The sequence below is a fragment of the Uloborus diversus genome, chromosome 1 (assembly GCF_026930045.1).
Source record: "Uloborus diversus isolate 005 chromosome 1, Udiv.v.3.1, whole genome shotgun sequence".
In the NCBI taxonomy this organism is placed as follows: domain Eukaryota; kingdom Metazoa; phylum Arthropoda; class Arachnida; order Araneae; family Uloboridae; genus Uloborus; species Uloborus diversus.
In genome coordinates, this window is record NC_072731.1 from 85501622 (window position 1) to 85516509 (window position 14888).

The window sequence follows — 14888 nt, forward strand, 5'->3', positions numbered from 1 at the left end:
AGGGCAGAAGAGGTTGTCAAGGCGTCTAGAGAGGAAAATTTTCCAAAAAAAAAAAAAAAAATGCAGTTGTTAGCAATCTTTGTCTTTTTTTATTTATTTCTAATGGGACTGTGTTAGAGGCTTTGACTTTTGTAGACCAAGTGCGATCTCCCGATGTAGCATCCGTATCAGATGGAGGTAACTGGGCTCTTACAATGCGAAACTGAGCTGGGAATTTAATTTTCCCGAGAGTACTTCAAGCCAAACGAATAATCGAAGGATCTTTCACATGCCGCAAAATCATACGACCCGGGCGCTGTCTATTTTATTCATCTTGAAAATCCATCGATTAAAGCCAGGTTTGAACCTTTGTCTTCAGACGTAAGATGCCAACGCCTAACCATTACACCACTCGGTCGGCAGGCAACACTTGTTAAAGTAAGGGAACGGAATGGGATCTGGGATCATCCCCCATACAATTTTTCGTCCAAAATACGTAATTGTAAGTAATTGTAAGAGAAGGAATGGGAGAAATCTTCATTAGTAAATTGTCAGAAGTTTTAATTTCCAAAATCGCAGTTTTAGACGATCTTCGGGATGTTAGGATGAGGAGAATTTAGTGCCTCTCCCCTCGGAATTTTTCGAAATTGAAATCGTTTAAACAAAAGTCGACCTTTAAAGGTGGAAAGGGAAGGTTGCAAAAACTTCCGCGAAAACTTTTCAAAATTGAAATTATAATTACGCAAATTGTAAGCAATCTTTGATGACGTTAGGGTAAAGGGTAAGATTTGCGGAGACTTCCTCGGAAATTTTTCAAAATTAAAGTTTCGAAAACAACTTTAGACAATCTTTGATGATGTAATAGGGATCAGGTTTTAGGGTTCTAGGATTTCACCTAACCCTGGGAACTCTTTCAGAATACAGTCCTAAAACCGGAAATATTAAAACTTTTAATTTTCACCAATACCTTACATTTTAACATGTTTGAATTCAAACGCTTACAGCCCCAGAAGTATATTTTATTGATTTGGACGGAGGTGTTTTTATTTATTTATTATTTTATTTTATTTTTGACTTTTGTGTGATAACTACGGTCATTTTTCTACTATGTTTCATTTTAAATATCGTGTCTCATTAATCTCCTGCAGAGTTCTTGTTTTAACCTTCGTTTTTTCCCTTCAACCATTTAACAACTTCTAGTGCGACTTTTCATATCAATCGTTTAAATCTCACTTCTCTCTATCTCTCTCTACTTTGATTTATCTGTTTGAACCATATTTTAACGGCATATACATTTTTCAGCATTCAGCTTTGAGATTTTCATGGTAAGAAAAAAATGAAAGCAAGAAAAACAGAAACAGAAAAACATCAGCACCCCAGACGCTATCTTGTTTATTTATAAATTTATACATTTTTTAGTCTAAAGCGTGCCATGAGTTTCCAAATTGCACTGAATACTGTAAGAGCATTTTTTTCCCGAGGCTTTAATTTTCGCAACCCCGTCATAATAAAAATTTTTAAACCTTGTAAAAAATCTTTTTACGTTGGATTTTTCAATTTTCGCTTCTGTTTGCAAAAAAAAACGCGAAATTTTGTTTTCCGATGGGAAGTCACTGTAATCTTCCAAAAATTTCATAATTCGGGACTTTTTGCCTGATGATTCTGAAAATTTGGAGACATAATCTTTACTAATAATAAAGCTGAAAGTCTCTCTGTCTGGATATCCGGAGGATGTCTGGATCTCTGTGACGCGCAAAGCGCCTAGACCATTCGGCCGATTTTCATGAAATTTGGCACAAAGTTAGTTTGTAGCATGGAGGTGTGCACCTCAAAGCGATTTTTCGAAAATTCGATGTGGTCTTTTTCTATTCCAATTTTAAGAACAAAAATATCATAAGATAGACGAGTAAATTTCGAAATTATCATAACGTGGAACCGTAACATGGACACAAGCTAATTGGCGAGATACTAAATCATAACGTGGAACCGTAACATGGGTGCAAGCCAAGTGGCGAGAAAATTCACCATACATTATTTGTAAATATACAGGCAAACCAAAATACCTTTTAATTTTTCTATTACAGGCAAAGCCGTGCGGGTACCACTAGTTGAAATAATAAAATGCCTAAATGTAATTATTTACTAAGGATGTAAGCACATGTGTGAATATCCATAATTTATCATTCTGCAAAGTTTAGAGCTCTGTTCGGCAGAAAAGTTCTCTCCTCTTAAAAATTTAAGTTCAAGGCGCCCCTGCTGGTGTTGATCCTACTTATGACAAAATGATTTTAAAGTCTCTGTAATTAGTATAAAAGAACTAGCACCTTTTACTTCAAACTTGTGCAGACTACGGTTATAGAATAGATAAAGGGATATCGCGATGCGCCCTCTTCATTTGTAGATGGCGCCAGTATTTTTTCCAGAGAACTTAGTTTTTTTTTTTTCAGCAGCTCAGTTGCAAATATTTTTCATATTTTGATTTGGTAATTTTGCGCCCCTCAAAAATCTTTACTCCGTGCCGGGGCATGGACTGACGGAGTATTAGTCCGGCCCTGCTTCTTGTAATGTAAAGCATGACTAATAAACCATCCCTAATTTACTCCAGACATGGAAACCCATCTTTTTTTTTTTTTAACCTCCACCAAAAAATGGAAACTTTTGGGGTTGCAATATTTTTTGGTTGCAAAGATAACAATTTATAGCTTTCCAGCTCCGCAGCATATGCACCAGCAAGATCAATACATTCCAGTTTATTCCTCTTGGTCGGCAATATTAGATTCAGGTGCTAATTCTCTAAATGGTTTAGAAAAAGTCTAAAGAGAATCTTTAGGTACTTCACATAGCCTAATTAATATCATGAAACTTTACTAATGATAGTATGAAAATTGGCTCATAGAAATTGAAGGAAATTTTGAAGTATTTGGAAAACAATCACAAAAATGTTGAAAAATAAATCATACCCCAAAAAACAGTTTTAAAAAAGGAAAGAAATAAGGTGATGGAGAAATTTTTGTATTAAAAATAATCATCATAATCATTAATCGACTCTGCCCATTAATCAGCAATCGGCCAATATGTTTGGTGCATACCTAGAAGAAACCCAATCCTGCTTTCATAGGTAAAACACAAAAGAATAGCTTTACATTTGGTTACAACGCCTTAAAAAAACTAACAATTAAAATAAACAGAAAAGGGTTTCATACAAAACTACTACTTACTTTTATGAATATCATTTTTCGTTTCTCTCAGATAATTATCAGGGTTTCTTGAAAGTATTTTCACTTTCATTTTGAACTACATACAATCAGTAGTTGTGGCAGATACCTGCAACAAATTATGATCACTTACAATATAATTTGAATAAACCTTTGGCTGTTAAAATTAACATTATTTTTCGATATAACAATGGACTTGTGTACACAATTAGTGATATGCAAGAGCAGATAGGATTATTTGCCAAGTGGTTGATCAATGATGCAAACATTTAAAGCAGCAGCACCATAAAAGGGGGCAGCAGAAGCACTGGCGCAGCTAGGGTGGGGCAGAAGGGACGGTCCACTCCGGGCGAAGCCATTTTGGGGGCTGCAACTTGACACGATTCACGTGGAAAGAAATGCAACATATTTTCTAATGATTAAATCATGCTTTTTATCTGTTGCTGGAGGGGGGAAAAAGTCTCCTCCGTACTAGCAGTTTGGTATGACTACAATAATAAAATTTCTCTAATATAAAACACATGATTTTCTTGTTAACATATCATTCTTGCTTGTTTTTTCTCTGCCTTCATAGCGGGAGTGGAAAATCATTCGAGCAAATTTCGGCGGGATTCCTTTTTTTGAACGAAAAAAAAATATGGAAATATGTTTTTTTCATCTTAAATTTATTTTTTGGTTTATTTTAAGTATTTTTCTCCGTTTAATAAATTAGTTTTATTTGCAACAAAAGGGCGGCAAACTTAGGGAACGCTGTAGCTACATCATTAAGCAGAGGCAAAATCCCTAGGAACTGATAACCCCCTGGCAGCCTTGATCTTAAGTACTGCTATCAGAACTAGTACATGAAGCACAGAACAAAAATAGAATGAGCATTGGGAACAACAGAAAATTCAAGCTAAGCACTAAACAACTTGAAAAGCAAGACTTAAAATACAACAATACAAGGAGAAATGTGGGGCAAAGTGAAAGGGTGAAATATTTACTTCCTTTAGCATCAACTATCTGGTAATATTTTAAGTATATGGGTCATTCTTCAAAAAATAACTTTTCTGTCACACGGCTCTTTTACAGTAAAAACTTTAAAGAACAATTCATTTAACAATGATTTTTAATTTATCAAAAATATATCTATATGCCAACAATTTCTTAATAATAATTTTTATTTTAATATATTTTTGTTCACAACATGTGAATTCTCACCTCCGTGGCATGTCAGACACATGGTTTGACTCTTTATGTTGCTTAATAACTTGTTTAATTAAAAGTATATACTTATTTATTTATTATTCTTTTCACAAGTGTCTCAAATACTAATTGTTTAAGTGTATAAAAATTTTTAATATTGTGTTTTGGTTTGTTTCAGTAGGACCCTTGTCACACAATAAATTCTCACCTCCGCTACCTGAACACAAAATGTCGTTCCTCATTAACATGTGGCAGGAAAGACCTCAAATTTAGTTTTCCATGATAAAAGGGAGCCCACCTTGTTCATCATTAATCATAGTTTAAGTGGTGAAACTTTTGCCGAAAAACAAAAAGATAGATTTTGCTTCAAAAACTTAGTGTGGTTATTCTGACTTTTCACCTCTGTGAACATGAATTTCAGGGATGTTAATTAATGAAAAAAAAGAAGTGAACATGTTATCATATGCTTAGCATGTGCAGTTTGTAAGCAACAAAGAAAAAAAAATGTTCCTTGAAAAACGTATCTATTAGGCCTATATTAATGGTAAACTCCTCACCTCCATGACAGACCCTTATCAATGTCATTATTTCTGAGGTGAAAATAAATGATGGAGGGGAAATAAATCAATTTTAGGCATTCTAGCATAATTATAAATTGCCAGTATATCCATAAATTTATCAAATACTTTTTTTTAACCTAAATTTGAAACTACTAACCAAGCCCTACTTTAATTAAGAAAGCTTAATATTTTTTTCCCACTGAACATTAAAATAGCTGATTGTTTGCACAATTAACAAAATTACTACTTTGATACTAAATTGGCCTCAATTTTTAAATATTAAAAGCTTTTTTCTTTTTTTTTATTTCTGTGAACAAAGTGCATTTTTTAATTTTCTTTATTTATGAGTAAAATAATTGGAACTTAGCTGGGCCATTGTTTATGGTTACTTCTAGTAGGTAACACTTTCATGTATGATGGGGGAAAAACTAGAAAAAAAAGGTTTTTCAAAATTGAAAAATATTTGCGTTCAAAAGTAACGTTTCTGTAGAAAGACCCATATGCAAGCAATTTTCAGAATTTCGTACGAACCCTGCAAAAACTAGTTTTAACACTCTTCTAATGTGTAAAGAAACATTGATTCTATATTGTACTTGATTTTATCATTATATAAGGTAAATGACAGGCAATGTTAAGCTTTTTTTTTTTAAATTGTATTTTACTTGTAGATTGTTGTGTTATAGTTCTATTTCATGGAGAAACAAATTCTCATGGTGCTAAAACTCAGAAATGTTATTCTTATTACTGAAAATTTTATTAATTTTCAACTACATGTTTTTAATAGTCAACAATATGCAAACACTTATTATTTGTTAAACAATATAATCAAATTTTAACTTGCATATTTAAGCAACATCAAAATTGAAAAAATGGATATTTGAAAAATCGCTTTTGAAAGGTTCGTCTGGACAGCAACAGCAAAAACAAATAAATGAATAAATAAATAGAACTAATTTATTGCTAAATTTTTTATTTATTGTTTGTCAAAAAAAAAATTAGCTTATGTTTTACAGTAAAACCCCTCCTAACGGGCACTCCTCAAAGGCGGACACCCCTCTCATGCGGACAATTATTAATTCTCCAGTTCCAATGCAAATAACATTATTAAACCCCTGTCCTGCAGACACCTCTCTTATTGGGGACAAAAAAAAATAGACCCGTTAGTGTCCGCATTAGAGGGATTTTACAGTACTATCAATTCTAAATAATAATTTTGAGTAAGAACGGCCAAATATTTTGCAAAGTAACAATAAAAATAAAAATGTAAATTAAATAAAACAAAATATAAATAGATTTCTGATGAAGTAAACTAATTAAAATTTAAGTACAATCCTCAAGGACATCAAAATTGCATTGCATTTTGAAACATATTTTTAAATCGAAAAACCGCCATACAACCTAAAAACCAAATTCTTAATATAACGAAAAACTCTATTGAATATCGATATTTGTCGTTGAATATGATTCATTTACAAAAATATCTTCATATATTCTTCATCCCCCCTCCACCGTTAAAGAAAAAAAATGCCTTAATTTTGCCTCAAAGTATGAAAGCCCATTTTTTACGAGCTAAATGCTTTTAACACTCCGTCGGGCGCAACTGATCTATTAGGCACACCGAATTCTTTAGTTAGCCACAAACCCCTCAATAGCTCATGGAAAAACGTATATTCATTTTCTCAAATAAACTTGTTACATTCGAAAATCATGAAAAACTGTTTTATTTCTCTTCTTTGGTGTTTGTAGTTGACAATTTTTTTGTAAGAAAATGTGAACATGTGTAGAAAAGATCAGTAGATCAAAGTGTGCTTCCCAGGCTCAATGCGCCCGATCGTGTTCAACAACATATTGCACCCGACGGAGTGTTAAAATAAGCACTCTTTCATAAAACTAAAAATCCCTATTGAAGTGGGAGGGGGGGGCAGACAAAAAATAACCAATACATAAAGCCTTGTGACTTGTGAAGCCCTTATGAACTCTGAGCTCTGAATGCGTTTAGCTTATGCCTTAATTCGTTTCGAACAAACTACGCTTCCCTGCATTACAGCGAATACTACGCAGTCATCCGAACCAGGACGCTAGTTTGCGTTTCGGTGTCTCAGAAGGAAATGTTTACTATCAGATGGCATTACTTACTCAGACGTCAGGATGGGGGGTCCGTCAAGTGTCTGTGACTTATTGGATTTTGTAAAAGAAAATATAAACATGTGCTCCCAAGTGAAAAGGGAAACCATACTCATTTTGAAGTGGTTGTTTCTAGTTTTGATTCCATTTTAAAATGGGATTTCATAAGAGATATTCTAGCAAGAGGTTTTTCTTTCAGATTCATTTGTGTAGCCATGGTGAACACGTTATCTTTTTGAGGAGTAAATATCTAAATTTATGATTGATCCATCTATGGATCTTTCGGGCAACAGTGAAAACACTATAAATTATTGGAGTTCTTCATACAGTAGTTACTTTCCAAAATCATACGCTGAAAAAGGCAAAGAACTTAGACAGAGATGTGTAGTTTGCTCAAAGCACAAAAAAAAGATCGAACACCACCCATAAGTGTGAAATGCGCGATATGTATTGATCTGAGTTTTGAAATTTTTCATGCAATTTTAAAATATGAATTGTTACAATATTCTTCCAGTATTTCATAACATTAAGGGGAAATATTTTTATCGTTTTGTACAAAACATATTATTTAATTTTTGTACTTCTAGTTATAGTAAAAAACAATATAGTTTGTATTTTTATTGTTAAATACTATTATTTTCATCAAATTTTTTTGTTGTAATTGAAATCTTGATATATTTTATAATATATCAAAAAATGATTTCATTTCTACGTGAAGTGTACATTTTATCCATTATTATGTAATGAGTACTTTCCAAAATTGCATATTAAGCTTAGCGGGAGAAATCGCTCCGGCCTGTAACAGCTGCCGTCCTGAGGGAGCACTAGCTTCTGCAACTTGCCATCCCGAAGGGATTTAAACTTGTTTGGAATGCATTGATTCTACGTTCTTGGGCTCCTACATTGCAATGTAAAGGGCTAGCAGAATGAACGCAGGGAGAAAAGTGCCTATTCATGTCACAATCTCTTTTTGCACGATAGTTTTATTTCTGTGAAGGCGTAGACTAATCGCTTTTAAAAATCGTTTTAATTATTTAAATTTGTTTAAAGGAGGTGTTATTGGTCTATTTCGCCATTGTTTTTCAAGACCTTTCATTTACAAGAAAGTTTAAAAATTATGCATGTTCCTTATTAAGCAAGAGCATGTGGGGCAAAATGAAATAGCTCATTTTGTTTACTTAAATGCAATCATTTATTAAATAATTTTGTTACATATTCATTTATTATTAATTCAATTACATCCCTTCATTTTATAATTCACTTATTTATTCATTCATTTATTTTTCTCATTTATTAGTTAATTTGTTTTTTGTTTTGTTATCTATCCTTTTATATATTCATATTTTTATCTATTCAGTCACTTGATGTTGTCACACGACAGCTAGGCTGACAATTTGGGATGCACTTGCTTAACTTTTCCAATTGTACCATAACTTGGTGTAAGTCTGACTTCCACAGCATATAAGGATCCAAGGGCACCCATATAGGGGGGCAAGGGGGGGGGGGTTCTCAAGCCCCTCCTTATAAATGAGGACTTCCTTACTTTTAATGCTTTTTTCTTTATAAAAATGTATAAAAATTTCTTTTTCAGGCATTAATGAATAAGTTATTAAAAATGTCAAGTTTTAATATATCTAATCTGTGCTGAAATCGGTTTCCATGCGGAAAATATTCTGCTAAACCATGGGGAAAATATTTGAGCCCCCCCCCCCCCTCGTTAAAATTTTGCATATGCGCCCCCTTGTAAGGATCTGTTTTTTGAGTAGCAACCATTCACAGCACAACAACATATTCACAACAAGAAAGGACAAGGAAACGAGAGAGAAAATACATTCATGACCGAGCTAGGATTTGAACCCGGGACCTCCTCATCGCAGGTCAGACTTCTCTCACCACTAGACATGGTGGGCAGCAATCACTTGATAAAAAAAACTATTTTTCATAATCAAATAGAAAATATTTCATTCAAAAAATATTTTACTTTTCACTTTGCCTCTTGTATTTTTAAAGTGAAAACTTTCCACTTTTTTTCTTTTTAAAGGTATAAATTTACTGAAAAATATAAAGAATGTTTCAGTGAGTTTAAATATACAATACATTGTTGTGATTTGAAATAATATAAAAAAAGGAAACATAAAAGCTTGTCTCATGGTACCCCAAACATACAGTTCAGTCAGACAGCCAATGGGACACAATTAGACAGCATATGAGGCACAGAGAGACAGCATATAGGATATTGAGTGAAATATAATATGTTCAATGTTTAAAATCAAAATTAAATCATATTGAAAGAAAAAAGGAATCAAGTTTCACCTTACATCAAAATAAAAATTTAATTTTCAAACCACAAAAAAGATCGATTCTGCTTTCTACCATTTCTTTTCGTAGGGAATGTTAACAACAAGTTAATTATTTGTTTGGAATTGAAGCAACATTTGGTACAAATAACAATATTCAAAATGGTTTTACTTTTGCACAAAAAGCTAATGCACGAGTTTCAATTATCAGCTGCCTTTTGCACATTTTCATTACAGGGTTGCCTACCTTGGAGAAACAGAATGAGGAGCATCTGTTGCGATTTCAAGGAGCACTTTGAAATTTTGTGGAGCAGCTCGGTCTATTTTATAAAAATCAATTTAAAAAGAAAACTAAAAAAACCCACTTATCTAAAATGGTTTTTGAGCTTTTGTGATCATTTTAAGCACTAGTAATGAAAATAATTATTTTTAAATTAATAAAACAGCTTTAAACACTATGTCATGCTTTGAGTATAAGCAGCGTTAATTTCCCGTGCTGGTAGGAGAGGTGAAGGGGTATTTGCGCAGATTGCAGTAACTTGAAAATGCTCGATTGGGAAATGAGCGTGAAAATGAGCAGAGTACAAGTGTTTACAAAAAAAAAAAAAAAATATTAAAAACATTTAAGAAGAGTTGAAAAAAAAAATTCTACAAAAAGATATGAAGGTTTAAGTGGTATAATGACATAGTAGACAGAAATGAGTGAGTGTTACGGAAGCGGATTTCGAAATAATTCAAGCTAATGCTTGCATCGTCACTCTTATGCCTTCCCCCTCCCCATCCACAGAATAAAGTTTAGTATCTTTTCTACCTTAGAAAAAGTATGTGCGGCGGCAAAAATATTGAATAGAAGATCGTGGCAAAATGGAGGTGAAGGGGTTTTTGCGTGATTGCTAGAAAACATGCTCTTTCATGAAATGTAGGAGCAAAATAACTTCTTTGCGGAGTTTCGCTATTTTTGCAGAGCAACTCCGCAAGATACAGAGCAGTTGGCAACCCTGCCATTATAGAACTATTTCTGTTTGACGCCAAATTCTGTGAGAACAAAGTCTCCCTTTAAGTATCTCACGATCTAGCCCAGAAGGTAGATTTTCACACGCCAACATAATCTGATAAAACCATTTCTCTATGCAATCTTTAGATATCCTCTAAAACTCGAAGAACCTAATAAAACACAAACTGCTACACTAGAGTAAGAAGGTACTTTGGTATCAGTTTTAGCTATATCATACAGATTTTTTGATCTACTTTGTCTGAAAAAATGCCAGAGTAGTAGGTTAATTACAAATAAAGGATATGGAATTGTCAGAAAATGTCCCTTTTTTCGCTTTACGTGGTTTAATTCGCATTTTCGATCACTTAAAAATACCTGTGAAGTAAATAAACAAGTTGAAAACTCTTGGAGCATAAAATAAATTTAAAAAACATCCCATTTGAATCAAGATGGGGCATAGTGAGACAGTCTCACCCTGCCCAAACTATGACTGTCTCACTGTACCTCGCTCTCATTGAATTCCTATTGAATTCCTATGAACCGTCGAATTTTTGATTGCTATAAAGCTTTCTAATGGATACTTTGCTTTGAGCGAAACCAAGGAGAGGAAGGGTAACTATAATCCTGAAAAACTTTTAACGATTTCAATTAGTGTTCCAAATTCCTATCGAATTTCCGAAAAATCTCAGAATTTCCTATCCTGGTTTCAGCGATTAAGCAGCGAGCATGATCTCAATCTTCTTTAATTTCACTTTTCTACAATTGAAAACTCGAAATGACAATACTAAGAAAACAACGTGAGAGAGCTTCCCTTGCAAGTGCAAAAACAAAGATAATGAAGCATGTTATAAAATTTGTTATCAAAATTTGTTTTTTCAATTACCGAAAAAGTAAAAAGTTTAGAAAATATACGCACTTGACTTCTATGAATAAAACAAAACAGCGGAAGATAAAAATTCACACGTTTTGTCTCAGGCCGAGACTCCGTTGCCGGCTGCCTGGTTCCGGAGTCAAAACAGCTAGGATGCCGACTGACAAGTGACCTGTTAGACGGGTTGGCACGTGACCGTACGGTAGCCGAAATCGGACAGAAGTTTGTTTACAGATTGGAAAACGTATTGTCGCTACGCTTTTCAAATCGTATATATAATTCAATGTTACTTTCTTGATTCGCAACTCCAACGAACTATAGGGGACACTGCAGTCACTGTCTAATGGCGGAATTAAAAACTTAAACAAACGCATGTGGTAACGAAGAAAATGCTAAAAGTGTTGTGATTTTTGTTCGTATGTATGATATTTTTCGCTTTATTCTTTTTAAATTAATTTTCAAAATCTTGTGGATATTCTGACCCATATAGAAAGAGATTAAAAACCAAAAAGTATTACGAAAGTAAACAATTAATGCAGAACACACAGTAAGTTGTTCTGAAGCAGCCATTTTCACGATGCTGAATTCGGAATTCATAAATTTTTGGTTCGCTTCGAACGGCATTTTCATTTTGTACCGTTTTTTCTATACATTAGTACATATTAAGTTCAGTTTCGTGACATTTCCGGCATTTGTTGACATTTTTGTCACATAGTGCACATACGTGGCAGACTGTCAAGAGTAACGTTTAACACTAGATAATTTATTTCTATGACTATATGATTGGATATCTAAAGAAATCATGCATTTAATTCATTCGTCATGGAAATGATTTACCTGATATGCGAAATCTTGTCAAGATACATTATTCTTTCACACAATTTTAAAACCATAACCTTATAAACAGATTTTTGGCGAACTTTTATTTTTTATTGTTCAAATTCTTAACGTTCTTTCTGGATTTTTCAATCTGTTCTGCGATAAATATTTTCAAGAAAATTTATTTGCATACTTTCTATTTCAGTAGGATGTTATATAGTTATAAATCATCCAGGGTTGGGTTCTTCAACGTGTGTGGAATGATAATACCAAAATAAGGAGGACAAAGTAATATGAACGTCTAACTGTTTTATTCACACTCCCCATGGACTGACTTTCCCAGCCAAAGCATTGGCAACCGCGCATGCGCTACAAGTCGATGCTCATTAGTATACAATATGTTACACGTCCTTTTTTTTTTTTTTTTTTTTAAACAAAAAAAATGATTTAAACCAAACACAATTTAAGCATGCACTAAAGATTAAAATGATAAAGACAAATAAGTGCAAAAACTACTAAAACAATCACAATTTAAACATATACTAAAATATTCAAGGGAAATAAATGTCAAAAGTTTTTTTTTTTTTTTTTTTTTTTTTTTTAACATAGTCTTGGAACCTGAGGGGTCTTCTTATTATGCGTTTTTCTCGTTTGGGGGTTGAGACATTATCAGGCAGAGTCTCAGTTGGATTTTCAGATGAATCCTCCCTTACTATTTGGGTGGATGGTGATTTTAATGGGATACTTTCACGTGACGTCAAAGCAGGTTTGTTTTGCATAAGACACGTGACTTTAGCATAGGACACGTGATCTATGCAGCTTTTGCTGCTTTGTTTTGGAAGCCATTGCTGACCACCCAGCTTCAGCTACTTGTCATCACCAGTGAAAAATTGGGTAAAACTAGCATTTTATTAGTCTCGCCGTAATATTTAAAAGATTTTAGAACAATAGAAATACATGATCATTCTGAAAACTTCAGCAAAATTTTTTCGATGCCTACGAAATGAATATGATTTGCAAAACCAATGAAAGGCTTGGAAGTTTGTAAAGAAAAGTTTGTTTCGAACCAGCATGTAAGTGAACTACGAATGGAAATAATGAAAAGTTATTTTTCCTGAGATTCTGCACCGTATTTTATTTATTTTTTAATACATTACAGAAGAATCATGAAATGATATTAAGTGTTTAACTAAGCAAACATCCTTATAAAATAAAAAAGAACTGCAGGTGATCAAAAATAAATAGTTGATTTTTTGTTCCTAACCAATACAATGTGTTTTTTTTTTTTTTTTTTTTTTTTTTATAGTTCTAGATCGATATATAGAAGTAAATAGTGCATGAGGTTTCTTATTTACTCTATGTACAGTGTCTTTTTTATTGACGATATTCTAAGCATTAAAGAGTCAGAATTTTGATTTAATGGACAACTAATAAACAAGTTGCCTATTTTTCTCTGCTGGTTTTGTCTTTCAAAGTCAACCAATTTTTCTGTTCTGTAACTGGAGTGTAATGAATGACATTAGGCAGTCACATTACAGTGACATTTGGTGATTATCCATCCCTCGGAAAAGCAGAAATGTTTCTTTTATGACCATACAAAACAACTGAAACAAACTTCACCCTTTCTCCTCTGAAATGGAGCGACATCCCTTTCAATTTTTTTCTGTCTACGCCAATGTTACAAGGACTTTATTTCTTGACAGTCGAAAAATTCAAACTGCAGTGAATGATGATAGCAGATCATTATCATTATCCCGCAGACTGTTTTTTGCTAAGCAATTTTCAATCTGTTGCGAGAACCCTCAGTTTTCTTGAATTTAATGTGGCTTATGTTTAGGCGAGCCAGATTTTTGTACTGTTCAAACGGAACATCGAAAAACTCCCCCCACCCTTCAGCGTAGCAAGTATTCAAAAGGGTAGGGATTTGTCGTTCATGAACAAACGAGTGAAAAAGAACGAACCCTTAAAATGAAAGATCCGTTCGTTAACTAAAAAATGAACAACCATTCCTTTGAACGGTGAGCATTTGGAAAATTTTATTGATGCACTTGTGATAAAATCGTATTTTTAAAAAAATACTTTCATCTTTAATTTTTTAATGGGCAATCAATTTCAAAAATTTCCTTTTTCTCAATGCAGTACAATATCTTCTTTTCGAACCTTTTTACTTTCTGCGTTATTCATCATTTTTCTTTAACCATTGCAGTTAATTTTTTATTTTCCAATGTAGTTAAATTTACATTAAGCAATGTTTTGTGTAACTGGTTTGGGCTACTAGCAAAATGTTTGGACATTCCACTTCTTGTCCCAAGCACCTGCTGAAATCCTTCTCACGCTTTCTGTCACCAAAGTTATTTCTAAAAATAATTTTTATCACTTTTCTGGTGATCATTTTATCTTCTATAACATTCCTATCAGCTACATTCTATATTGATTTTAATTTATTTTTAACTTGCTTGGCGATTTTGAAGTCGCTTATTTTACATTCAATATCCAGGGATTTTTAATAAAGATTGTCTAATTAGTCCCCCATTTAAAAAAGTGTTGTCTTTTTTTCTTCTGTTCTCATCGGTACTGTGGAATAATTTTGAAATTCTCTAATATTTAGGTGAGTACCTTTTTTTTAAATTAAGTTCTTCGGTACTCCGGCTGAGCTACCAATACATTTGTTGTTACTTTTTCGTTTCGGCAACTGAGAAATGACTTACAAAAAAAAAAAAACTATAATTGCTATATACATCTAAATCTGAATAAAAATTTTTGATCAATTTTTCATAGGCATTTTTTATTACTTTAAAATAATTTTAGTTATTTTTTCTTTAAGAGTATTACTGATCTTATGAA

The 14888-nt window shown here is 33.0% G+C and overlaps 1 protein-coding gene across 4 annotated transcripts in view; it reads right to left on the reverse strand.

Moving 5' to 3' along the window:
• The window catches only part of LOC129230874 (DDB1- and CUL4-associated factor 13-like), a 130239-nt gene that overhangs the window by 94236 nt on the left and 21115 nt on the right, over positions 1-14888 (reverse strand). For 2 of the 4 annotated variants that reach the window (XM_054865205.1, XM_054865202.1), the window contains exons 1-2: positions 11271-11348; positions 3198-3303 (exon numbers count right to left, since the gene is read on the reverse strand). In XM_054865205.1, coding sequence (XP_054721180.1) covers positions 3198-3267 — 70 coding nt within the window. In that variant the 5' untranslated portion in view covers positions 3268-3303; positions 11271-11348. The other 2 variants (XM_054865203.1, XM_054865204.1) reach the window with 2 other exon arrangements.